Raw genomic sequence first — 27,861 nt, forward strand, 5'->3', positions numbered from 1 at the left:
GACCAATTAGCCCTTGACAGTTGACAGGAAACGCAAAGTATTTGGCCTCGGTGACCAATCAGCGACAGCGGACGGTCGGTTTGTGCCGTCCGTTATCCCCACGTGACCCTCCTCAGTAGTTCCCAGGCGGTCACATCGGCAACCCGGAGGTGAGTAAAGAGAGCGATAAAAGTCACCTTTTAAAGCTGAAACACAGCGGGAGTTTAATGTTTTCTGAGAAATGTCGGTTTAAGTAAACTGCTTGTACACTTATAATTTAAAAAATGTGAGCTTGTAGTCGTTAAAAATGGAGCTCCGTGTCCTCAGCGTGCTGTTAGCATCGAGCTGAGTGGCTAACTGGGGGCTAATTAACTACAGGTGAATTCAGCTAGCCAGTTAGCCCGCTGCGTTTTCCTTTACTACGATTTCTTTTAGTCATACGTGACACATTTAGCGATTTACACCCGTGACACTACTTTTATCCTGGTGAACACAACCGTACTTGTGTTTATTACAAGACGGTAGAAGATAAGTTGGCTCAAGATGCTTCGCTGACACTTGCTCCGTAAGCTAAGCTAAGCTAAGCTAAGCTAGCTGTGCGTAGCGTAGAAAGGACACATGCAAGAGCTTGTCGGGCAGAGAAGAAGAAGAAGAAGAATGGGAGTTTAAATGTTATGACAAGAGATGTGAAGGACCTGCTGTGAAAAACAAAAGAGTGAACGAGTCTTGTGTCAGGGGTCAGTTAGCATGCTCATTACAAACCTATACGCTGTTCCATCCAAAGATTGTTCAAACACACAACTTTATTTATAATTGTATAGGAGAGCATAACATTTTTGGAGATACCTAAAATATGTCTGTCTAAAAAGGGTAAGGGGCTGCAAATAATTAGTTATCTTGCTTAATCATTCACTTCTAAATGATTTAAATCAGAGAAGCTGCTGTTGTTTTCAGTTTTCCTGTTTTCCTTTACTAATACATCATACTTTGAGTGCAGTGGTGAAACAAACAAGTACAGAATAAAAATATCAGATGCTAATGAAATTGTAGTTTTTAAGCGGTAATTAACGGTTAATAACATCTAAAATAAATCAAACGTCTCAGGACAGCAACATGATGGATTCAGCTGCTGGTTCTAAAGGATAACGAAGACAGCCGTCCCTCTTCCACTTTAAGCAGCTGGGAGTCCCTCAGATTTGTGGGCACATGAGTAGTTTAACTGTTGAATGTAAGCCTGCAGTTAGGTATTGATTTACGCATCAGCTAATGTGTTCATTTGGAGAATTGGTTTATTATCCTGAGGAGTCCCTTTATTTACAGACATGTTCTTCTTTGAGCCCAGAGGGTCCAAAACATTTTGTCCCCTCAAAATTTAATGTGAAATGTCCATAAGTTCCCAGACCCCAAACGTCGTCATTCAGTTTGACTTCTCAGTGCAACACCAGACCAGGCTTGACCAAAACCCCCCACGGGGTTCAGTCTGCAGCTGTGAGAAACAGGAAAGCAGCTAATCCTCACATTTAGGACGCTTGAAGCAGCCGTCCTGTCATTAATGAATTTCCCCTCGCCGAATCAATTGATCACTGAGTATTTCTGTTGATTCCAGGCACATTAATAAATGCGGCTGTAACGTATCAGCAACTTTGGTTCCTTGGCTAAACCTCAAGCCTTTAACTGAGCCAGAATCAAGTTTGTGCGTTGTAGTCATAGATGTAGCCGCCGTGACGAAGCCTTCCGTTTGGCCGTCGCCATCTTGGTTTTTTGGAGCCAGACGTGACGATATTTGGACGAGGGGGTGGAGCTAGCTAGCTTGGTTAGCGAGCTGCATCTGTAATTAGCTGTGATATTAGCTGGGATGCTAATTTTAGCTAGCGACAAACAGGCTAAAAACTAAATGTACTTCCTGAAAAATGAGCAGCCGACTCCTGATGAGCTTTTTCAGCGGCGCTGGTTAAACGTACACAGAGCAGCGGATACGAGTCGCCTCTATCCTGATTGACAGGTCGTCAGTCAGCTTGTAGCCCCGCCCTAAAGCCTCCCCTGCTTCCTGGTCTCTGTTCCTCTAAATGGGACCATAATTTACTAAATGAACATCATGCTGTGTTGAAGAAGACTTGAAACTAGCGAATGAGACCAGAAACTCATCAGGAAAGCGTTTACTGAGGGAATAAATCAGCTATAGACTCGCCCCCTGCTGGCCGTTGGAGAGAATGCAGGTTTAAGGCGCTTCAGCACTGGCTTCATGTCACCTGGAGTTTCCTGCTTGGTTATAACGAATCCACGTGTGGTTTGATTCATGAATGTTGGGATCCAGTCTGACAGGTGAAGCAGCCCGACCAGTTCAACCTGCTGGTTTCTTTTGGATGGGTGGTTAGGGTTACCCTTCAGATAGAAACCCAGTCCTTCAAATTACTGTTGGATTAAAGTTTTCCACCCAAGTTTCTGGAATTGGCTGGTTGATCAGCAGAGTGAAAGTTTGAACAGTAGATGGAAGAACATACGATCCAAAGTTTACTTTTAAAGTGGCTTTTAAGAAGATGCTTAGACCACAGTCTTTCAGTTGATTTTATTAAAAGAGGTTTAGGACTGCGGTCGCTGACGCCAAAATAAATCCACAAACTGAGTCACGTCGCTCTTTCTGCTTCCAGTTTGCTGAGGTCTGATGACGGAATCTCGGTTAACACGATAAAAATGCTGAGAACGTTTAACAATTTTTGCATAATAGTTATCGGTAAGTCATGACATGAGGTATTTTTTATTCTGAAGGTGCAGTTTTTAGAAAATGTATTCTGATGTTTTAGTTGTGTTGATGTTGACTTCAGAATAAAAACAACCACAGTATCAAGACATTTTAGAGACTTGGACTCATATTTGGGAACTTTAACCTGATAAAAGGACAGATGAGTGACAGATTCGTATTCAGTGTTTTGATTCCTGTATAAATGAAGAGGGCTCCTCAGTGATGCTGTTTAATCAGCAACCTGCCCGTCCTGTCTGCAGAGTTTACTGATGCCGGCGGATAAAGGCTGATTACACTGTTTAGTGAAGTGGAGCTGCTCACAATACTGGTTAGATGTCTGATAAATGTCTTTAAGTCAGAAATTTCTGCACAAAGTTAATGTTGTGTTGTTGTTTTTTTTTCCCATTCAACCAAATTTGTTAAAATAATCTGTGGTTAAAATTGTCCAACAGCACACCCGGACAAGAACTTTACCTTTTAATATAAATACAGAAGTGTACCTTTTTAATAATTAAACTGCCATAGAAAATATGGATCGGTACCTATTACTAAAAAACACTGATTATGTGACTGTCCTATTTGAGTAACATTTTTAATAATAAATGCATTTTATCTGCTTGTTCATCACATCCACACGACCGGTAATCGTCACAATGTTCTTCCATATCAAAAGCATGAACTATTATTAGTCATCCTAACATTTAACCTAGAAGGAATTAAGTTTCATATTTGATTTAGGATATTTGACCACACATCGGTGCCTATTTGTTATATATTAACATAACAATGGAACAGTTAGCCAAACAGTGAGTTTTGATAACTGATCATTTCACTTGGTAAATTGCAGTCATGTTAAATGTTTTCCTAGTTTCAGCATCTCCAGTGCGAGGGCTTTCTGGGGTTTAGACTGTGAAAATGTCTCTTTGGACTCCGGGACTTTCAAACCCAGTTAGAAACCAGTATGGTTATGAGACCGTGGATCAGAGGAGCAGCAGATGTCCTGCAGGCGAGGCGCACTCTAATATCAGATTAACTGACTGTAACTGTAACTCCAGCAGCTTCAGCTCGTTACTGAACTGATTAACGGAGGCTGTGTTTTATCAGCCAATCAGAGGGCGTCTGAAAGCTTAGTGCTTCTACAGGATGTAGGAAAACCAAAGTGTCGGTGTTCCTCTGAGCCGCACAGCTCCACCATTGTCCAAAAACTAATAAACACATCGGTGAGCCGGTGATGGGCGTGTCAAGCAAGAATTCTGTACTATTATCGCTGGAAGGTCTTTCACCTTTCTTCAAAGGTCCCAATGTCTCTTATACTCGAGCACATGCGGATTCATCCACCGCTGAAAATAGGCCCTCAACAAATGCTTTGATTAAAAACTAGACTTCCAGACACCGATATCGGGGGAAACCTGGGCTTTCGGTGTTGGCCGAGTACGATCCGATACAGTGTGAAATGAAGAAGCTGTCATTTATGTGTAAGGCTGCATCAGGCTTGTCATCGATACACGGTCCAGCTGTTTGAGTCGGTGCATCCCGGATAAAAACTACAGTGAGCAGCCTTTTTTTTTTTTTATCATGAAACTATATATCTGTGAGGTGACCAATGGGCTTGGACCTGGAAAAATATAAAATAACACCGTGCTGAAGCACATCATAGAAGAGCTGAAAGCTGGGACGGCTCGGTGTTCGCTCCAGTAACATCGGTTTGAGTCATATTTCTATTCTTTGCTCCTCTGCAACAGTAAACTGAATATATTTGGGTTGTGGGTTGTTTGCATTCATTCTGCATAATTCGGCTTAAGAGGTTTTATTACTTTTTCATTTGAATATTAGAAAATGAAATGTTGGATTTAGTTAGATTTGACAACGAGATGTTTCATAAAGCGTTGCATAGTAATTCATTGGAGAGGATTTTTCTCTAACAAGGGCAGAAACGTCTGTGTAGTGTTTGTGTGAACTGTAAAAATGTTCATTAGTTTCCCAAAGTCTTTAGGTTTCTTTTTCCGTGTTTCCCAAACATGATATCGTTATAAAGTTTAATAATGATCATAAAAACGGACGACAAAATAAAATCCTCACATTGGAGGAGCCCCAACCAGCAGATCTTTGTCAGTTTTGCTTGCAAAGTTATTCAATTAATTATCAGAAAAGTAAAATTTTCTGTTGATGGACTTTCCGCTCTATTTGAGTTTGTACAGTTTCCCTGTTGCTCCATTGTGGGAAAACCTCTGGTACATCTTCTGAATGTATTATCTCTGCAGCTCATTCCTGTAAATGCCACGTGGACGCCTACCTTGATGCTAAGCTAACAGCTAGCGGTGGTAGTAGTGACACTCGTATCTCTTATTACACCGCCGGGCTGTTAGCCAGGCATGCTAATCCCGCTGCAGGCTAATCTGATTATCCCGACGGTCTGCTGAGTGAGACGTGTAGCTCAGCTAAAGACGGGATTAGGTTATCGGCCTGCGTTCATCGGTCCTGCTTCACTTTATTTAAAGGTGGAGTCTGTGTTGATTTGCTATGCAGCGTTTAAGAGACAAAAAGATCATTTAGTGTCTGCGAATATATTACTTAGTTTACGAAGTGTGTGGGAAAATAAACTGGTCCATCTAAACAGCTTTTATTGTTAGATTTTTATCAATCAGTCGGAACTAAATGATGGGTCGTGTTTATCGGCCCTGAAACGTTCTGCATCTCTGCTTGATTCAGCATTGAACACTGGAGGTTTGTGTGAATCTGCTGCAGGTCTATAAATCTGATCACTACCGACACCCCCTCAGTGTGCGCGTGCGTTTAATGGCATGCATGTGTGTGCTGTGGGGGTTCTGCAGTAATCCTGTGGGGTGTAATCTCATTAAGGTTCAAGGATCTGAGTTTGCGTGTCCTGTGGGTGCTGGCTGGTTACCATGGGTGCCAGGACAACACAGGTTAACACCTTGTGTGTGTGTTTAATGGTGTGTGTGTGCTAGTGGTCGACCGATACGGGTTTTTCAATAGCCGATATATATAGTGCAGTATTTCCCCTACCGTTGTTGTTTTTTGGGGGAAGGTGTCCTCCCCTCCAAAACAGCTCGCCACCGACACTGAAGGAATGATGTGTGTATATCGCTCTGTCGTGAGAGATGGGTCGGTGACGTGACGCCTACATTTTGTGTCCAACTGGATTGTTTTCACACAAAAAAGGTTGAAAGCATAAAAGCATATACATACAGGACCTCTCCCATATATGTACTTACCTTTAACTTTAAAAAAACTTTAGCTGTTTGTAATTTTTCTGATAAAGTGTCAAGATGTCATGCGGTGCGACCGTCCGGCCATGACTGCTGTTTTGAAAACTTCTTTGAAATTACTTTAAATCTATTCAAAATTGTGTTTGGCCCTATTTGGTGTGATTTCTTTAGTCCTCTTCTAAATTGCAAAGCATCTGTATTTATATTTCCATAATACACAAGCAAACTTTGTCCGATAATGTCCATTTTATGAAATATCATGCGGTGCGACCATCAACAAACGACCACCATTCGAAGACAGGAAGTTGAATAATATACCAGTTTGCTAAGGACCCATTGAAACAAACATTGAAGGTTTTAAACTCTCTCTCAAATCTGGAAAAATTTTAAATTGTAACACTTGGTATGTAGTTGCCACTTTTGGATATCATGTGACCTCAGAAAAACAATGAATATAAAGTTATTTCTACCTATATTTGTTATTATAAATTTCATGGAGTCCTTTTGTAGGAAGCTAGCTTGTTTTGTTTAGGTGGCCTATTCTCTGCCTGTAAATTTTGAAAAGTTTCCATGATTGGCAATTTAGTTTTTGTCCTTTATTTTCAATTTATGACTATTACATATAAAATACTTTTATTGTAGTATAATTTGGAATAGATTTTTCTGCAATTTGACACAACTTTTCTTACATGCATATTAGTAATATGTAGTTAATTGTAACTGTTTTACCAGATGCCACTCCCAAGTAAAGAACATGTTGGCGTAGGAGCCCGTCCTCACTTGATTTATTATGCTGCTTTACGACCCATGTTTACGTTTTTAATGACCTCTGTTGGCCGAGTCAAAGCCAGGACTTTCACACAGGAGAACCGCGTTCGATTCCCCTGTGAAATCAAGTAAATTTAGAGTTATTTTCAGTTTGATGCCAACTTTAGTCCTAACAAAATGTAGCAAAGCATTTATTTCAACAGAAATGTTGGTGCCTTGAACATCCTGTTGCGTACGTCATCCACTGGACTTCACTGTCTTGTAAATGTGGCTGCTGATTGGGTAACGCCTCTGACACACCCAGTAAATGAGAAAAAACATACTTGCAGTTAATGAAATTAGATTACATATATTGTCAAGTTATGTGAATGTGTACTGCACTAAAATAAATGTTTGTAATGAGATTTTCATCAAAAAAATGTTTGTGTACATGAAAAATCTTTAAAATTTGAATAATGATATCTGGTAAAGTTTTATTGATCTCTTTAGTGTTCATGTCATGTGGTGCGACCAGTAATAACAATAACTGTATTAAATTAAAAATAAAATATCTCAGAGAGAATATTAGGCGTTCCCTCTCTGTGTTGGTGTTTCAGCGAGGGCGGGCGGTCAGACGTTTCAGAGAGGAGACACGCCACTTTAACAATCCTTAATACAACTCCATAGCGAAAGCCTGTAACGCCAAAGATGGCTCGTCTGACAGCCACGACGGGGAACATGTTTCACTGCTACTACGCATATGTAGTAGAAGTACAACCTGTAGGGTAAAAACGCTTTTTAAGCAGTAGTTTAAGGGCAAACTCATCAAGCTGTTAGAGATTTTACTGCTGATTATATACATGCAGGTTTTATGTCCCGATGACCAGTGAAAGTGCAGTTATGGTTCTCCGCCCATTCGTTTAGAGAGAGCGCAAGTATAAATACATGGCTACGTGCGTAGCCTATGGCGTGGCTACGTGCGTAGCCTATGGCGTAGCTACGCACGTAGACCCGACGCAGAGGTATAAATTGCGCTTGAGTGCTAAATAAGGAATTAAATCAAACATTTATTGAACACTCGTTATTTAGGAAAATTATATAATTTATTGCTCAGCCCTAATGCATCTCGTGTCCACATGGGAACGCTGCTTGAGGGACTTGGTTTTAGGGTTCAGGTCAGAGATGGGGACTCGAGTTTTAGACTCGGACTCGAGTCAGACTTGAGTCGCACACACAGTGACTTCAGACTCGGCTCGGACGAGCGTTCGTTTACTCGCCAACCTTGTGGCGGTCGATTAACGGAATCATTTACGTCCCGCTGGCTGCCGTCACGTTAATTATTACCGTCGGCTGCAAACAGGTTACAGGTTTATTGTTGATGTAAAGTTACAGTTTAATTTGGTTATAACGTTACACTGGGTTTGAGAGTCTGGGGGACGTGTTGGCTTACAGTAGTTTATAAGCTGTGACTAGCAGCAGTGCACATTACATGGTTGTGCTCTGTGAAAAGCAGGTTACAGGTTTATTGTTAATGTAAAGTAACAGTTTAATTTGGTTATAACGTTACACAGGGTTTGTTGACTTACAGGAGTTTAAGAGCTTATAATAAGTCATTAGTTGTAGACACATTGTACATTAGACTGTGTGGTTGTGCTCTGTGAAAAGCAGGTTACAGTTACAGAATCCCTTATAGCTCTGCAGTTTTATAACATTCATTGTAACCACGAGAGACTTGAGTTTGAATCCGAGCTCAGACTTGTGAGCATCTCTGGTTCAGGTTAGAATCAAGTTAAGGTTAGGAGCCATTATGTCATTGAGATGTCCCCAGGGGGAGAGAAGAGCAAACATGTGTGTTAATGATGTCGGGACACAACAGAAGTTCGTCACTGTTCCTCTTGAGTGCAGTTGTAGGTAGAAGTAATGGTTGTAGTTATTTATAGAGGCTCTGCGGAGCTTTGGCATCAGCAGGGAGCGCGAACAGCTGGAAAAACATCAACACCAGGACGCCCTGCAGGCTGCTTTCACTCCGGCTGAGCTGCGACCAGTTCTGCATACGTTGGATGTTTGGTTCTTTGAATTGAATTTAAATTAATCTGGAACCTTTGTCAGAGCAGCAAGTCTTGGAAGCTGAGACCTGAAAGGAGCAGATTATTGACGGTTCGCTGCACCAGGGCGATTTAGGGTGAAGTGGTTTACAGACATAAATCTCTGGCTTTCTTTAGATTTATAAAGAGGGTTGATGATAAGAAACTAAATGTTCATAATGAGGAGTTACCTTTACTTAGACACGATAAAATAATAATAATAACAGTGTTTCCCACACACAGGCTTTACTTGGGCGGGCCGCCCAGGTAGATTAACAGCCGCCCAAGTAAATTTGGTGACCCATTGTAAAATTGTTCTTGTGCTCACCCTCTCCTCCTCCTCTGCAGACTATGGATCAGAGGGTTGGGTTATTCGTTCTTCTGGCAGCAGGCCTCCTCTGCCTCAGCTTGGCCCCCGTCTCTCAGGCCGAGGACCTGGTTGAGGACAGTCTGGGCGACGACGTGGACGTGGAGGACGAGCTGGATCTGGGTTTGGCCGGAGCTGACGAGGACGAGCTGGAGGGGGACGCCCAAGATGAAGCGCCACCTGCACCCAAAACTCCTGCTGCACCCAAGGTAAGAATATCTTATTTTATGGAAATGGTTCTACTGTGTCTGATTCTGTCACCAACACTTCTTCTTCTGCCTGTTCGTGTGCAGGTGACCTACAAGGCTCCAGAGCCGATGGGGGAACATTTCATCGCTGAGTCTTTTGACCGGGGGACGCTTGACGGGTGAGCACAGAGGTTCTCAGTCTGCGCTCCTGAAACGCCCGAACATCTAAAGATGAGAACGGTCCAAATGACTGGAAATTGGTGCTGATCGATTTTGGGATGATAATCTAATTGCGATTTAAAAAAAATTTTTTAGAACGAATATTGCGATTTTAAAATGCAATAAATTTTTAAGCTACTTTAACTGTATTATTGCAAATGGAGAGAGGGAGAGAGAGAGAGAGAGGGAGAGAGAGAGCTCTATATCTCTCTGCTTGTCCATTTGCAATAATACGTAGTAGTAATACCTCAGTGTATAGTCTAACCAACATGATATTAACTAGATTAAACATGCATTGTTCTTTCTTGTAGGCCAGGCCTGTGTTACGAAATATTGAATTAATCAGGCAAAATATTATGATCAATGGAGAAGTATCAACCTTTAATAATATGAGAGATAATTTGAGTCATGGCATTAAATAATATGATATAATATCATCAGGTCGGCCTACAGACCGCAAGACAAAGTTCACCACAGTGTGTGTGTTATACAGTAAGCGCTCAATGCGGAACCCACAGTTCAACCAGCTATTAGTGCGTCCTGATCTCAGTTCAGATCTCCCAGGAGTCCATCTTTCTGTGTCCCAGTAAGCAAAAAAACAACTCAGTTTGAGGTTCAATTCAAAAGTTGGCCACCGAAAATAAAAACACAGTGACGCCTCTCGTGTTTAATAGACAAGCTCAGTAATTCTCCGACAACACTGGAGCCCTTTTATCACATTGCGATAATATCGCACATGCAGTTAATCGTTCAGCCCTGGTGGAAATGGTTCCATCCCGCCTGTTTTGTTAAGAACACTTAGGAGGCTCAAGCCAAGTATCCCAGCATGCATTTTTCTCACAGCAACACTCAAAGCTCTGTTTTTAGGCGTGTTTAGATTTTGATTATGTGGTCGATTATTTAATCTAAAGTGTTTTTTGGAGACCTGTTAGCTTGGATCAGCTGTGTTGGTAACTGAACTCCCTGTCTGTTGCTTTCAGCTGGGTGCTGTCCAGCGCCAAGAAGGAGGACACCGATGAAGACATCGCAAAGTATGACGGTAGGTGCAGGTCGCAGAATATAAACGCCTGAGGTGGGTAACGGCGGCTCCTTTCCTTGTTGATGGTGCCTGATGATGTTAACAGGTAAATGGGCGGTGGAGGAGATGAAGGACAGTAAGCTGCCTGGTGATAAAGGTCTGGTCCTGAAGTCTCGAGCCAAACATCACGCCATCTCGGCCCAGCTGCTGCGACCTTTCACCTTCGACACCAAGCCCCTCATCGTCCAGTAAGAACCTTCCCTTTTACACTTCACGCTGTCCTCTGCGTTTTTTCTGTCGGGCCCTCTCATTGTTTGTTTCTGTGTTCAGGTACGAGGTGAACTTCCAGGCAGGGATCGACTGCGGCGGCGCCTACGTCAAGCTGCTGACCCAGACTCCTGACCTCAACCTGGTCGGTTTGGATCATTACGCACAAACACACACACATCTGTACAGGCTGTGATTACTGTGCTCACTGCTGTGATGCTCACCTATATGAAGTCCTCAGAGTACAGAGACTGCGGTCAGCTGGTGTTTTGTTCTGTGGCGCTGCAGTGTTGTTAACAGAGGAGCTGCAGAGCGCCCTCTGGTGGGCAAACCATGCGACCCTCACGACCTGAGGGAAGGATCCGACTCTGTTTCTCTTTTTTAACCTGTATCAGCTGTTATAAACGCAGCTACAGATGGAGTTTAAAAATAAAGTATTTGTAGTTAAAATTAGCTCCACCTGAACCAGCTACAACATCAACAGTAATGATCGAACAGATCAAAATACTATTTCAGATAAATCAGTATCCATGTTTATAAGGGTGGTGGTGGCGCATAGATAAGATGCCTGCCTTTGGTGTGGGAGACTCAATTATCAAAATTGGTTTTAAAAATCAGGTCAAGATGTTTGTGTTTGTGCAGGGTTTTAAAATGTGAGTTGGATGTGTTGAAGGAATTAAAAGTTGCAGAGGTGGAAGTGAGACTTTAAACTCCTTCAGAAACATGATGTAGTCTCTGTGTGTGTTTCCTCAGGACCACTTTGTGGATAAAACTCCGTACACCATCATGTTTGGACCCGACAAATGTGGAGAAGATTACAAGCTGCACTTCATCTTCAGACACAAAAACCCCAAAACAGGAGAGTACGAAGAGAAGCACGCCAAGAAACCCGACGCCGACCTGAGGACGTACTACACCGACAAGAAAACACACCTGTACACGCTAGGTAATGCATACCTGTAGGAGACGCTGGGTAACGCGCAGCTGGAGGACGCGCAGGGGGGTAACGCACAGCTGGAGGACGCGCAGGGGGGTAACGCACAGCTGGAGGACGCGCTGGGGGGTAACGCACAGCTGGAGGACGCGCTGGGGGGTAACGCACAGCTGGAGGACGCGCTGGGGGTAACGCACAGCTGGAGGACGCGCTGGGGGGTAACGCACAGCTGGAGGACGCGCAGGGGGGTAACGCACAGCTGGAGGACGCGCAGGGGGTAACGCACAGCTGGAGGACGCGCTGGGGGTAACGCACAGCTGGAGGACGCGCTGGGGGTAACGCACAGCTGGAGGACGCGCTGGGGGGTAACGCACAGCTGGAGGACGCGCTGGGGGGTAACGCGCATCTGGAGTAACAAAGCACTGGGGGGTAATGCGACGCTGGAGGACGCGCTGGGGGGTAACGCGACGCTGGAGTAACGAAGCGCTGGGGGGTAACGCGACGCTGGCAGAGACGCTGGTGGGGTAACGCGCAGCTGGAGGACGCGCTGGGGGGTAACGCGCAGCTGGAGGACGCGCTGGGGGGTAACGCGCAGCTGGAGGACGCGCTGGTGGGGTAACGCGCAGCTGGAGGACGCGCTGGTGGGGTAACGCGCAGCTGGAGGACGCGCTGGTGGGGTAACGCGCAGCTGGAGGACGCGCTGGTGGGGTAACGCGCAGCTGGAGGACGCGCTGGTGGGGTAACGCGCAGCTGGAGGACGCGCTGGTGGGGTAACGCGCAGCTGGAGGACGCGCTGGTGGGGTAACGCGCAGCTGGAGGACGCGCTGGTGGGGTAACGCGCAGCTGGAGGACGCGCTGGTGGGGTAACGCGACGCTGGAGGACGCGCTGGTGGGGTAACGCGACGCTGGAGGACGCGCTGGTGGGGTAACGCGCAGCTGGAGGACGCTGGTGGGGTAACGCGACGCTGGAGGACGCGCTGGTGGGGTAACGCGCAGCTGGAGGACGCGCTGGTGGGGTAACGCGACGCTGGAGGACGCGCTGGGGGGTAACGCGACGCTGGAGGACGCGCTGGGGGGTAACGCGCATCTGGAGTAACGAAGCGCTGGGGGGTAACGCGACGCTGGTGGAGACGCTGGTGGGGTAACGCGCATCTGGAGGACGCGCTGGGGGGTAACGCAACGCTGGGGGTAACGCGCATCTGGAGGACGCGCTGGTGGGGTAACGCAACGCTGGGGGGTAACGCGCAGCTGGAGGACGCTGGTGGGGTAACGCGCATCTGGAGGACGCGCTGGTGGGGTAACGCAACGCTGGGGGGTAACGCGCATCTGGAGGACGCGCAGCTGGAGGACGCTGGTGGGGTAACGCAACGCTGGGGGGTAACGCGCATCTGGAGGACGCGCAGCTGGAGGACGCTGGTGGGGTAACGCAACGCTGGGGGGTAACGCGCAGCTGGAGGACGCTGGTGGGGTAACGCGCATCTGGAGGACGCGCTGGTGGGGTAACGCGACGCTGGAGGAAGCGCTGGGGGGTAACGCGACGCTGGCGGAGACGCTGGTGGGGTAACGCGCATCTGGAGGACGCGCTGGGGGGTAACGCGCAGCTGGAGGACGCTGGTGGGGTAACGCGCATCTGGAGGACGCGCAGGGGTGGGGTAACGCGCAGCTGAAGGACGCGCGGGGGGGGGTAACGCGCAGCTGAAGGACGCGCTGGGGGGGGGTGACGCGCTGGGGGGGGTAACGCGCAGCTGTAGGACGCGCAGGGGGGTAACGCGACGCTGGAGTAACGAAGCACTGGGGGGTAACGCGACGCTGGAGGAGGCGCTGGGGGGGGTAACGCGCAGCTGAAGGACGCGCAGGGGGGTAACGCGCGCTGACAGTCCAGATGTGTAACTCCCCTCTGTGTCGCCCCCCAGTGGTGAACCCTGACAACACCTTCGAGGTGCTGGTGGATCAGACGTTGGTGAACAGCGGCAGCCTGCTGACAGACATGACCCCCCCTGTGAACCCCCCCGCTGAGATCGAGGACCCCGACGACCAGAAGCCAGAGGACTGGGACGAGAGGCCCAAGATCCAGGACCCCGCCGCCACCAAGCCCGAAGACTGGTCAGTACGCACGCCTGGTTTCCACGGAGACCGAGACGAGTCCAGCGTCGGCGAGAGCTTAGTAACCGCTCGTTTCCACCTGCGGTTTTTAGTCGACTAGTCAATAGTTAGAAAATAATATAAGATCTGTTTTCAGTTTACACGTGTTCAGATTAAATTCTCACATCTGAGAAGCTTTTTCATTAACAGATCATTAATTTGACGATTGAACGCTCGTCTGTCGTCCACTTGATCAATACGTGATGGAGACGGTGTCTTTTTTTTCTTTTTGAAAGCTCCACATCGGCGGCTTCTTTTTCTACACGATGGGATTAATTCGTGGGAATATTTAAAGTTTGTGTGAGAGAACGGGATTTAGGGGGTTGGGCTAATATAAAGCGACGCAGGAGCAGTCGTGTGTGTGTATTGATATAATAATGGGTTTTGGACTAAAGACTGTACTGGGTTGGATCGTCTGGACCTTTTTTGTAGGAATGTAATCCGCCGGTGGATTAGCTACGGCTTCACAGATAACGTTAAGTGGGTACCAGTAAGTTACTTCTACATTTTACTCTTTGGCTTTAATTCATTTGAATCGCGCTCAAATCAGCACTTTAATTTGTTGAGGAAGAGGGACTGAAAAAAAATACTTGTAACTGTGACACCAGCTATTAACAACCTGCTAACCTCGACAACCCCGCTGTATTCTAACGTTAACTTAGCTCTTCTTATTAGCTAGGCCCCTCACATGCTAGATAATAACTTCTTTAAGCTGGGTGTCCGACAGCGTTGTGTTGGACAGATTTGTGCAGCGGCGTTCATGAGGGAGAGAGACGAGCGAGAGGATGTGCTAGTATAATAATATTTGTTCATGTTTTGTGTTTCTGAAAAGAAGAATATGAGATTTAAAAATCAATAGTCGTCAGTATCGGTCTCTGCTGGAATCTGCGTACTTACATCTGTGTGTGTTTGCAGGGATGATGATGCTCCTGCTCAGATTCCAGATGAAGACGCAGTGAAACCCGACGGCTGGTTGGACGACGAGCCGGAGTACATCGGAGACCCCGACGCCGTCAAACCCGAAGACTGGTGAGTTGGAACACGATGAACCGTCGTATCAAAGGTCATTTTAATGAGTTAAATTAAACTCCAGACGCTCGTCTCTCTCGCTCAACCTCTGTACTTCTTGTCCATCAGGGACGAGGACATGGACGGCGAATGGGAGGCTCCTCAGGTCGCTAACCCCGCCTGCGAGACCGCCCCCGGCTGCGGCGCCTGGAAAAGGCCGATGATCGACAACCCCAACTACAAGGGCAAGTGGAAGCCCCCCATGATCGACAACCCCAACTACCAGGTACGCTCGTAAACCCGTCCCATGTTGTTGTGGGTGACGATCAGCTGGGCTCAGGGGGGTTTCTGACCCGGAGCACGTTTCTGTTCTCAGGGCGTCTGGAAGCCGAGGAAGATCCCCAACCCGGCGTTCTTCGAGGACCAGCACCCGTTCAGGATGACTCCGTTCAGCGCCATCGGGCTGGAGCTCTGGTCCATGACCTCAGACATCTTCTTTGACAACTTCTTCATCACAGACGACCGCAACGCCGCTGACCGCTGGGCCAACGACGGCTGGGGGCTGAAGAAGGCTGCAGAGGGCGCCGCTGAGGTGGGTGCAGGGAGGACAAGGGCTGGGTGCCGAATGAAACGATCTTGTGATGGACGACATTAACGAGACGCTTTTTGTAGATTAAAAATTCTATAAATTGAACAAAATATTAACGATTAAACCAGGGTGTCTTAAAAACTCTTAAAAGGTAATAAATCGGTTTTGCGAAAATGAAGGCCATTAAAAAGTCTTAATCGTCATTTAACCATATTTTGTAGATGTGTTTGTCAGTGTGCTAAAAGTGTGGCTGAACGTATTTATTATTATTAGGTTGCCATCTGCAGCGCGAGCGTTTCACTGTCATACACACTTAAATAGTACTTCCACCACGCCGATCTGATCTTTTTATGACGGCGTGAACAGGTCACATGGAATCTGATCTTTTCCCGTTCGGACTGGGGCCACGTCCACATGTGGTCCAAATCCGACACAGATCGGATCTTTTTAAACGCGACCTGAGTCTGGACTCTCAGGTCAGAATTGATGCGACAAAAAGCCATTATTATACATGTGGCTCTCTGCCTCGCTACCGTCTGCTCTGATTCCCTCTCTTACACCTGAAATCCACCGGACCGCCAGCTCTCTGCTGAGTTACCCGCATGCCGCCTGTCCGAGCGGACACAGTGGGGGGGGAGAGGGAGTTGTGGGGCAGATGTGTTGTACAGCGCTGAAAACTGTAATGAAAAGAACAGAAAGTTGTGAGCACTTGTCATAATTCTGGAGAAATGTGAGTTTCCCGCGACGTCCTGTTCTTCTTCTGCGCACGCGGGTCACTTTCAGTTCACACTGGAGTCTGATATGAGCCGCATTTAAACAACAGTGTGAAGCGTCAAACAAACAAATCGGATCTGGGGAAAAAATCAGAATTGAGCTTTAAGGCCTGCGGTCTGAACGCAGCTTCAGCCTTCAGCCTTTTATTGAAACACGTTCAACTTTTCATATCATCATATAAATGATATCAACAGTTCACTATTAACAATATACTTTGAATATGATTTTGTAATCCTGATACACTCATTTGTAGTAGCTCCTCCTCCAGATGTGCTCCTTCTAGCCGCCTCCTCCTGAGAGCAACATGTTCACCTTTTTCTGTTTTACATCTGTTTTACTAAAGTTATAAAAGTTTACACACAACCCTTTTAAAGGTGTTTTTCAGACTTAACCGGTTACAGATCAAAGTGGCGTGGCAGTCTTAAAGTATGCTGAAAAGGTCTTGAATTTTACTTCAGGAATCCTGTATTTACTCCGAAAAGTATACTTAAATATAAACTGGGGCTGAACGATTAATGTGCGATATTATCGCGATGTGATAAAACGAGATTTTCTAATCGCAAAGGCTGCGATTACGCTCTGGTCACATGACACCCAAGAGTAAAGCGGTCTGCAGACGGAGCATCAACTTTGCACGTTACGCTGCACCTTGCCTTGTTGTTGTACAACGGCCTTCAGCTTGACAGAAGCTGATGCTACAGAAACTTGAGTGTCACACAGGGAATGAAAGTAGCGCCCGCCACCCGCGGGTTACGTGGTCCAGGCCCAGTCCGTCCCGAGTTACAGCCGCTGACCAGCATCGGAGAATTGCTGAGCTTGTCTATTAAACACGAGAGGCGTCACTGTGTTTTATTTCCGGTGGCCAACTTTTGAATTGAACTTCAAACTGAGTTGTTTTATTGCTTACTGGGACACAGAAAGATGGACTCCTGGGAGATCTGAACTGAGATCAGGACGCACTAATAGCTGGTTGAACTGTGGGTTCTGCTGTATAACACTCTGTGTTTTTTGTCTTGTGGTCTGTAGGCCGACCTGATGATATATTATATATTATTTAATGCCTTTCCAAATTCTACACTTGGATACTTCTTCTCCACCATTGCTCATAATAATTCATGCATCACCTGACTTCATCATGACACAGACCTGGTGTATGTTTAATCTAGCTAATATCGTGTTGGTCAGACCGCTCACTGATTTACTGCTCGTCTGTTTGGAATAATACAGGCTTAAAAATTAATCTCAAATTAAATCGCAATATTGGTTATTTTCCAAAGTCGTTCAGCCCTAATATAAATATAAGTAAATACAAAACAGAACAAGTTGACTTCACAATAAATAAAACCTAAACCGCCTAAATATCAGTTCCAGTCCTGACAGCAAAGTCAAAGAAAGAGCTGCTTACTGTGGTTGGCGTGCTCTCCAGTGTCTCCAGGAGGTCCGTGATGCTGTGAGATGTCAGTCACTTACTTTCCTACCTGCGATTGACAGGTGGTGGTTGTTCCTGTTGGCCAGTGTGCGTTAACCTCGGTACAGAGGGGGTGAAGAGCGAGAGAAGTCGGCACGTGTAGATCGCTGTTGAGCCGGTGTTTGTTTCTGACGCCAGCGTCCGTTTGTTTTTTTTTTCAATTCATTACAATGGGAGCGTCTTTTTTTTTTCCCGGTCTCTGAGAGTTGAAAAGTGTTCAACTTCGGGTGAAATGCGGCGCTCGTCTGTCACTTTTTACCCGGCTGTCCAATCACAGTGCAGGAGGGGCGGGACAAACGCCACACCGAGCCGTCTCAGCCTTTTGAACTGCAAAATCTCATGAACCCACGGACGGCGAGCCCGTCCCCCCACTCCGAATGTTTCAGGCTTCATGCAGAGCCAGGACCTCTTTTTACATTCAGTAAAATTAAGTTGCCCACTTGCACCACCACGGAAATTATGTATCATAGCAACCAAAGCGTCTCGGGTAAAAAAATAAAAATAAAATAACCTTGCGCCTCCAAAGAGCACCCCATGGCTCCCAGCTAGGCGTTTTCAGGAGAGCAGGTGGCGTTTCCAGCTGGTAAAAAAACGCCTTTCATTGAGGGACGCTACAGTTGGGACTGCGGTGAACGGTGAGGACGCACGAGAAAATAGTTCAATAGAAACATTTAAGTGGTACCGAAATAAGGTACTGAAATGTGCCTTCTGTTTGGGTCCTGGTGGTACGGGGGTCATATTGGTACTCTGCAGTCTGAATGCAGCCAAAGTGACCCGAATCAGATGTTTTTACTCACATGTGATTGTTTATAACGGTGTGAACAGTTTGTGGAGTGTTTTTATTCAGGGCTGGGCGCGTTAACGTGGTGTTGCATTAATTAATTTTACGCCATTATTTTATTTTTAAAGTCCGTTGCTCTCTGGCTCTGAATACACATGCAGTCAGACCACAGGTCGGGGGGGCGCTGATCACCCAAACAAGCAGCAGAGGGCGGCTTCAGCAGACTGCCATGCAGCGTGTGGGAGAATAAGACGAGTAAACGGCGCTCTGCTGTAGCCTATTTAACTTAAGCTACGTAACTTCACCAGATAGATTAACTCAATTTAAAGAGACAAATTGTGGAAAATGGTCATTACAACTTTCCAGAGCCCAAAGTGACGTCTTCAAATTGCTCCTTTGGTCCAACCAACAGTTCAAAACCCAAAGACTGTTCATGTACCATCATAAAAGACAAAGAATAGCAGCGATTCCTCAATTTAATTTTTCCCATTTTTGCTTCACTGCAAAACTGTTTTCACATTTTAGCTTAAAAAATGGCTGAAACGATTAATTGATTATCGAGATAGTTGTCGATGAATTTTCTTTCGACCGACTAATCGTTGCAGCTCTACACAGCACAAGTATAAAGAGACATTCAGACCGTGCTGCCCTCGGCTATAAAACTTTCCATCCACATGTTTTTGTAAGAGTTTGCCGTGTTGTGTACTAGTTAATAATGTTGTTGTTTGTGTTTGCAGCCCGGTCTGGCAGCTCAGATGTTGAACGCTGCAGAGGAGCGTCCGTGGCTCTGGGTCGTCTACGTCCTCACCGTGGCTTTACCGCTCGTCCTCATCATCGTCTTCTGCTGCACCGGAAAGGTAACGCACACACTGAAGTGTTGGCGGGACAGATTTGTGTTCGTACCTCGAGGGAAATGAAGTGATGAGCTGACTGAAAGTTCAGGAGCTCCTGTACGTCACCTTCAGGGCTGACTTCCCAGTCTGGGTTCTGTGTGACTGTCCGCAGAGGTCTTCAGGATCAGCTCAGGGTCAGTTGAGTCTCACCAGCTTACAGGAAGAGTTTGACGAAGCCGGACGCCCGAACGGCCGCCGCCGCTGCCCCGCCGCCGCCGCCTCCCCGGGCCCGGTGACTGCTGCTGTTAGAGTAGCTTCATGCTTGTGTCTCTGTGCTGTGGTGCCGTAGCATAGTCTCGTCTCCAGGCCACAAATAAAAGAAAACCTTTATGCTACAGCTGCTTTCGTGTTTGTGAGAGTTTGGATAACGATCATTTAGATGTCGTGGGACAAAGTGAAAACGCTACGTCAAGTTAAGGTTCCAGCAGTTTGGTTACAGTTTGCATTGAAACATTTACTGTTCAGCAACCGACTCTGAGACGGTGACAAAACTAAAAATGAAGGCGACTAAATGTTGAGTGTTTTATTAATTCACAGCAAATTAACACGTTTCTCTAAATGGATTTGTGCACAAGTGAAATAAAACGAGTAGAAATCGCACGTTCGACCGTGATCTAAAGGACATGAAAACATGCACAAACGTCTTTAATCGTCGGCCGATGCATCATCCTGAATGACAGCAGCTGTAATCTCACAGCATTACTGACTAGCGTTAAACATAAATAGTTATTCTGTATAGAATAATGCAGCTGAATGACAAACTGAACTCTCCTTTAAACAGCAGCCGCGCTCTGAAACCTACAGCAGAACTCAAAGTATGTTTCTGTTTGATGCGTTAATAAAGCTTCATCTGAGAGAACACAGATAGCAGATTGTTCTCCGCAGGAATAATGGATCTTTGTTTTGATATCTGCATTATATGTCTGTGCGAGTTTTATCATCAGTTACGATTTTAGCTTCCAACAATTATGATAATCGAGTTAAAACGACAACACTGCCTTCATTTTGGCTTGTAATATAAAGCAGAGCAGCCGCCGGGCCACGTTTCACCAAATTGACTCTTCGCTAAGCCACGCCCCCCTTAGTTACTGTCGCTAAGTCCGACAAACTGTCACGGCGCTGCCACTCCCTGGAGAAGTTTTGCAGTGGCGTTGTGCTTTTGAAGGTTTTATTAGGATGTCAGACTCTAACAGACGGGAAAAATAAAGACAGAAGCTGAAGCCCACCGATCACAGAGGTGAACCACCGTATCCCCCGACAACTGAGACTAAAGACAACGATATAAAGGATCAACAGTGTTCCTGTGCAGCTGCTCAGCCTCTGTTCATTATTACAGTCATTAAAAAGCAGAACAGCAGGACTTTATTACGTTACATTCAGCAGGAAGTTAGCCAGCGTCAGCTAACTAACATTAGGAACGATCCACAGCCGACATGTTTCTGGATTTGTTTTAGTTTTTGAATAGAGAGAATAAATCGTCCTTCTCCTTTCAGCCTCTCTGGGTAGCTGCTGTAAATATTACAAGATCCTGCAGGAACAGCGTTTGACCAGATCTGAGAAAAATACAGCAGCAGAAAGCTCCTGTTGCATTAGAGTCAGTGCAGCGCAGCCGTGAAAGTGTCGGAGTTCTATACTGCGCTGTGATTGGCCAGCTGGGTATTTGGGGCGTGGCTTAGCAAAGGGAGCCGGTGTTTCGTGTCCAGACCCACAAAAAAGCCTCTGGGAGCGATGCCCTAAACTCAACAGGAAGTCAGTAATTTTTGGCGATTCACAGGTTACATAGTTCAACAAAATCTTCCTGGAGAATTAATCCGATCAACTTCAAACCTCAGATGCTGATTAATTGGGCACTGGCACCTATTTCCAGAAAAAACAAGGCCTAAAATAACAAATCCAGAATGAATCAGGAATAACTCCCCAACCGTCAGACCCAGATGCATCATTCTGGTCTCCTTTGAAAGGTCAGCAGCTGAGGAACATAAATCCTTTGTACATTAACACATTTATTTTACCATTACAGACTACATGGAGATTCAGTAAAGAAAAATCTGATGTTTTTAACCTCGCCTGGTAAAAGAAAAAAAACCAACTATATTTCAATGCAATAAACCATCATAAGGGATCTTTTAATGCACCTGAATATCTTCTAGTACACCTGGAATCCAACTGTAACCTTCACTGGGATGAAAATAAACAACAGTTATCATACGTTTTCAGAATATACCAGGCGAATGTCCATGTTTTGGCAATATTTACTGTTAAAATGTTCACTTTTATTGTAAGATATCTTAAACACTTTTTCTGTCCATACAACCGCGTTCCAAATAACAAAACATTGAAATATTGATAAAAACAAGAGTATTCATCAACATTCCTGTCACCGAAAGCCCCCCCCCTGCTTTACAGGCCTGTAGAGTGAGAAGGGAACGTCCCACGGCCACAAAAAGGCCAATAAGGCAGCTCGCAGGTATTGCACTATAATCAAGATGGTCAATGATTATGATGTTTACTGAGTCTCGTGTCTTTCAGATATCAGCTCTTCGGGGGGGAGAAGTTTTTTTTAAACTTTTATAGTTGTGTACGTGGCGTTGAAAAGGTCTGGAGAGGTTTTCAAACTAAACTGTTTTCCTGTTTGTCCTGCAGAAGAAGAGCCCAGCGACGCCGGCAGCAGAGTACAAGAAGACCGACGAAGCTCAGCCCGACGTGAAGGAGGAGGAGGAGGAGGAGGAGGTGGAAGAGGAGGAGGAAGAGGAGGCTGTAGAGGCAGAGAAGAGCAGTCCAGGTTGTTACCGCCTCTTTATTTCCCGTCTCTGCGGTCTCCTTCTTTCTGACTCTGTTGGTCTGACTGTTGTTCTTCCCTTTCAGCTGCAGAAGAGAAGAGCGATGGAGAAGAAAGTCCTGCAGAAAAAGAGGAAGCGGAGAAGGAGGAAGAGAAGGAGGCGACGGATGATGGCGAGGTGAGGAGATGATGTTTAGATGAGTGCAGTCTGACAATGCTGCGTTCAGTATAATTTACCAGCAGCCCGGGTGATCAGTTAGAGTCAAGATATCAGTAAGGATATTTTCTGATATCTACATCGCAGAATGGCAAATGTAAACAAACAGCGTTTCGAACTGTTACAAACACTAACGCTGAGTTATTGATCAGCTGCACTGACTCATTGTTTTTGTGCTTCCAGTCTAAAATGACAGCAAACAACAGTGATTTTTCAACACCTAGGCTCCCCTCCAAAAGTAAACACACGCAACCTTCACATGTTCTGTATGATTGTGGAAACCTGCTTTTTAGAGTGAAGGTTGGAAAAAAAGGATGCAAAAAGTTGGATTTTAAGCTGGTAGATTTAGATTTGCGAGGAGATGAAATCATAACCACGATGTGCCAGGATAGCGGCAGCATTAAGAACGCGTGTTCATTTGGCCGAAGTCACGTCTAATTGAAGTGACTGTGAATGTCGAGTTCTGCGTCAGTCGGGTTCCTCTGTTTTGGGGAACGGGCTTTGGATGGGAGCGCTGTGGTCTCGTGTTGTCTGTGAACCTCTCCTCTGTTCTGTCCCCCTGTAGAAGCTGGAGGACGACGTTCTGCGGAGATCCCCCAGGAACCGGGTCAGAAGGGACTGAAATCTCTGAATCCACAGCCCTGACCTCGACCCCTCCCTCCTTACCTCCCCCTCCTCTCCTTCCCTAAAACTCCTCCCTTCTCCTCCTCACGTCCTCCTCCTCTGCTCCGAGGCGACGACGCCTAAATGGAACCCGTGGAAGCAGCGAAGCCGACAGGAAACCAATCAAGCCCTCCGATATGGACGCCTGATGAAGATGATTCCAGTATGAACCGGACTGACTTAGTGTGATTAAAGGATTTTTGTTTTTTTGAAAGAGATTATCTAAAAAACCTTCCTGCATCATTCCTTAACAACACCTGAGCAGACTCGAACCCACGGGATCTACGCGTCCCGTCCGATCCACCGCCACCCTGAGCTAGCAAGTGCCCCGCCCCCCTACCAACAGCCTGCTAATTGGCCCACAGCAGCTCGCTAATTAGCCTCCTGACAGACACGCATGTTGCTATCACAATCTGACGTAGCATGATCCTGTTTGGGCGGCTAACAGACTTAGCTAATAACAAACCAACAGGATGCTAATGAGGCAGGATAACCATCAAAAAAACCAACTTATTAGCCTAGTGACAGGCAGAGTTTGGCTAGCAACAGTCTGATGTCGCCATCTTCCTGCTCGGGCTACCTACTGTCTGCTAATTAGCCAACTATCAGGGTGCTTATTAAGCTAACAGTAGTCTGGAAGTCACCAACCAAAAGTCTTGCCAGTTAGCTGCTAATTAGCCCACAAAGCTGAGTCATTAGGGAGTTTGTAAAATTATCCTATAAAATGGTGGTTGAATGAATCTACCAAAAGTGTTTTAGCTTGCTAATTAGCTCCTGAGCAACTAGGTAGTACATTTGGCTACTTGTACTACAGTGTTTTTAAAGTAGCATCAGTACTATCATCATACTTAAACCTACAAACAGTCTAATTAGCCTAACAGCGAGGGCTGCTAACAAGCCTGCAAATAATGCAGTCTACTTATCAACAACTAGCAAACATTAGCCTGCTAAAAAGCTAATTCACCTACTAACAGCTGATTCATTAGCCTTCAGCCAGCTAGCGTCGTAGAGTAGCCCACAAGGTAAAGGTGTGACGCAGCAGGCGACGAGTAGAGACAATGAAGTGGGAACACTCCAGCTGCCACCGTTTCTTCCTTTTTCATCTAATTCTGTCATTTTAAGTGTTTTTTGTTCTGAAGCTCCACGTTGGCACCACCACGAACACACAGCGCTCATGTTTTACTGTCCTGAAGGCGGCGGCGGGGGGGTCAGAGGTCAGCCTGAGCGGTACAGGTGAGCGACAGGTGTTTGTTACCTGGTTTCTGGCAGCAGCAGACTCCAAAGTCCAGTTTAAACCCATGTACCCCTCAGCACGAAAAGCTTGTATCTCCAGTTGTTGAGACAGGCTCGTGACACTTTGAGATACGAGGTTTTCACTCTCCTGTAGTCCCATTATATTTTCTGCGTGAGGTCGGTCCGAACAAACGCGACGGCGGCTCGTTAGCTCCTTTTGTCCCTGAGTTCAGTCTCCCAGGCAGAATTATGTTTTGATAAGCAAACTATTCTTGTTCCTTCCTGTTCACGTTCCTTCGCTCGATAAGACGAGCTGCTGTCGCCTTCGCTCGGACTTCAGACGTGTCGCGTCGGCAGGTGGACAGACACTCGGTCCCTCTTTCATCAAACCCCATATGAAAAGAAAAAGGCACTACGGGAAAAACTCAGGCGCTTAAACTCACACCTGTCCACCTGCGGCGCCGCCAAAACCTCCACCAATCAGACGCCGCCTTCCTCCTCCTCCTGCTGTAAATGGATCCTGAATGTCAGAGTTTCGCCCCATGTTTTTAAGAGACGGCACTTGTGTGAAATTCATTCGTGACTTTGGAAAAAATATCATTTGACAAAAACTCAACTCAAAGTCTGTCGACTAAACTCCAGAGCTTCCAGCTGCATCTCGTGGCGTTTAAATCTGTGACGAGAGATCAGCTGAGCAAACTTTAATCCTCTGATGAAGCCCGTGAGATGAGGGCGAAAGACAAAGTTTATTAAATGTATTTAACTTTAAATTAGTTTTGGCGGAGTCGTCTGCTGCTGCCTGGCCACTTCCTGTTGGGGGCGGCTGCGGGTCACATGACCTCAGGTACAGGCTGAGAAATGGCCGCCAGTCACGCCTGAAAGCAGTGTTGTGTTCCGTTTGTCCGTTCGTCCAGCTGTCGACCCAGAGGTACCTCAGCGATGTTGGCGACACCCTGAGCTTCCTTCTAGCGCCGCCGTCAGGACTTTGCACGCCATATTTCCTGTCCACTCGTGGTAAAACTCACGCAAGGAAGTCGTGATGATGAGAAATAATCCCACACATCTGTGAAGATGCGACCGTGGGTTCGGTGTCCTCATTGTTGTGTTCGTCATGAAATGGGATTGTTGACGCTGAAGAGACGAGCGCCGCTGTACAGTACGAGAGTTCATCGCCTTTTTAAGAAGTCGGTGTTGAAACATTCGTCCCGTCTTGTTCTCCTCGAAGTGACTGTTACGTGTTTGTCTTTTTGTCCTCGCTGTACCAAACTTCAGTTTTCCAGAACGTTTAAACAGCTGAAAATACGTCGTCTGTCAAAAAGTCTGTTTTAAATACAGGTGGCTCTTCTCACCTATCATGAGCGAGCTCTGCCGTGATTGGCCGCCACGTGTGATGAGTTTTAAAGAGTCTGTTTGTGGGTTCAGATTTCGGGGCCTCGAGGCGAACTGGGGGTGCCTGCCTCCATGTCAGGTGACCTTTTAACCTTATTTTTGCTCTTGGAGTGAAGTCGGGTTCAGGCTGCTTTGTTTGTGTTTTTTAGTCTTTGTTTTCCTCCTGTGCCGTCGCTCTAAAGCTGAAGAGTAAGAACACGACGCTTCAGGACACAGTGAACGTCTCGCTCGCCCTCCCTCCCTCCCGTTTTCCTTTTTAGTCTCAGATTATGTTCTTCTCCCTGAAGCTGCCTCGCTAACAGACTGTAGACTGAACACTGTACCTGCTGGTGAAACTTTACACGACTCTGTAACGCTGTACTTGTTTTTTTTTTGTTTTTTTGTTGACATTGTGTTTGAACTAAACCCTAAACTGTTGGCCCGGCCTGTTTCTGATGTGCACACTATGTAGAGAGGTGGACCTGCCGACGCGCCGCGCCAGGGTCCAGCTTCGAAATGAAATACTGTGATGACGGAGGCCGATGTGTGTGTGGACATGCAGTCAACGTTTGTTTTGATGAATAAAAAGGCCAAATGGAAACTGAAGACGACGCTGCAGCTTCTTATTAACGTGTTTTTCATTGAGTGTATTTGTTGGTGCGGACGTTTTAAAATCAGGGAGTTTTGCAGGTTAACTTCAGGTGGAAGAAGTATACATATTTACTTGAGTAAAAGTATCAGTACTGCTCTGTAAAATACTCTGGTGCAAGTTAAAGTCCTGCATTCACATAAGCAAAAGAAAAGTATCAACAGCTAAATGTATAAAAGTACTTGTCGGGCAGAATGGTGTCTGGCGAGTATTTCAACGTGATGGTACTTTGTACTTGTACGTTACATTAGTCTGACAGTGTAGGTGACGTGTCCCCACCACTTATATAAAATAGGCTACGAGCAGAAATGTTAACCAACCTAGGACTTAGGTTTGGGGAGGAGAGCTGGTCTGACGCCCTGGACTCGGTAGGGAAGGTTTTTCTTTGTACTGGACTCACTTCACAGGCTTCAGTGCCCCAACTTCTCAACATTGTCGACCCAAAAATCTCTCCCCTATGTATCGAATGCAAAACGGACATTGGCTCCTACTTTCGCTGGAAGTGTCCCCTCATCTCTACATTTTTGCGACGGGGTAGCAAGAGAACTTGGCAAGATTTTGAACAACAATATGAACAAGGAGCCCGGCCTGTTTTTTTTTTTTTTTTCCCCAGTGGATCTAGTCTAGGCCGCCACCTGCGCACCAGTGGAAAGGGAGCGACTGAATGCCGTCTTGAAGGGCAACGAAAGCCCCTCTGACAGGCTGTGGCAGCCCTTTCTTGACTACATCCCACTCACAGAAAAAGGTGTGGAACCCTCCTGGTGGCCCCTGGAGGGAAGACTGTTTAAGGCTGTTTCCCTTTGCGCTCCCACTGTCTTCATTCTTGTTTTTATTTTACTCCACATTTTAGATTATCTTGTCTGTGCTTATTCATGACGTGATGCTGTCCATTCTTCTTCTTTGTCTGTTCCTTTGGAAAATTCAATAAAACATTTATCAAAAAAGAAAAATGTTAACCAACAAATCAAGTTCATTTGCACAATAAGAAAACACGTAATGCAGTTTAAAATATAGAAGAAACAAATTGGTCAAAGAAAAGTAACTTAAGCGAACAAACAAGTTATCGGTAACTATATTACGGATTTTTACATTTTGAACACCACCTGAATTTTATTTTTTTCCCGGAACATTTTCACCATATATTGGTTCAGAAAATTTCTCTCGAATGAAGGAAATTAAGTGTTTAATGATCAAAATCTTCTGGGGGGGGCTCATATATCCTGTGAACCTAATATTGTGCATCTGACTGACTGAGTACATCAAACATGTGCAGAAAGACACGTTTCACATTGAAATACTTCATGTTCACACAAAGTACCTGCATCACTCTGTATAAGATTTTCTTCTCTATTATTAAAATACCTTTTACTGTCGCTCTGCTCATTGTTCCTCTCTGAAACATCTGATTAATATTCATGCATATGTTGTTTATTTTGCCTGATATGTCCTCCCTGAGGCCTATGTGACCTGCAAACTGAGTGTTGGCAGCTTAGTGCTCGATCAGACTGCAGCGATTACAGTATG

The 27,861-nt window shown here is 45.8% G+C and overlaps 1 protein-coding gene across 1 annotated transcript; it reads left to right on the top strand.

The window, feature by feature from the left end:
* Nucleotides 1-27,710, top strand: canx (calnexin). Its single transcript, XM_038699101.1, has 15 exons — nucleotides 1-149; nucleotides 9,129-9,356; nucleotides 9,441-9,514; nucleotides 10,535-10,593; nucleotides 10,679-10,820; nucleotides 10,903-10,984; nucleotides 11,593-11,785; nucleotides 13,687-13,876; nucleotides 14,831-14,944; nucleotides 15,053-15,209; nucleotides 15,300-15,515; nucleotides 19,273-19,392; nucleotides 22,072-22,210; nucleotides 22,294-22,385; nucleotides 22,990-27,710. The coding sequence occupies exons 2-15, from the start codon at nucleotides 9,132-9,134 to the stop codon at nucleotides 23,044-23,046; spliced, it is 1,860 nt and encodes a 619-aa protein (XP_038555029.1). The 5' UTR covers nucleotides 1-149; nucleotides 9,129-9,131; the 3' UTR covers nucleotides 23,047-27,710.
* Nucleotides 27,711-27,861: the final 151 nt, after the last annotated feature.

This window comes from Micropterus salmoides, unplaced genomic scaffold, assembly GCF_014851395.1.
Source record: "Micropterus salmoides isolate LMB-PRFRI ecotype aquatic unplaced genomic scaffold, ASM1485139v1 Ms_hic_scaffold_5, whole genome shotgun sequence".
Classification (NCBI taxonomy): domain Eukaryota; kingdom Metazoa; phylum Chordata; class Actinopteri; order Centrarchiformes; family Centrarchidae; genus Micropterus; species Micropterus salmoides.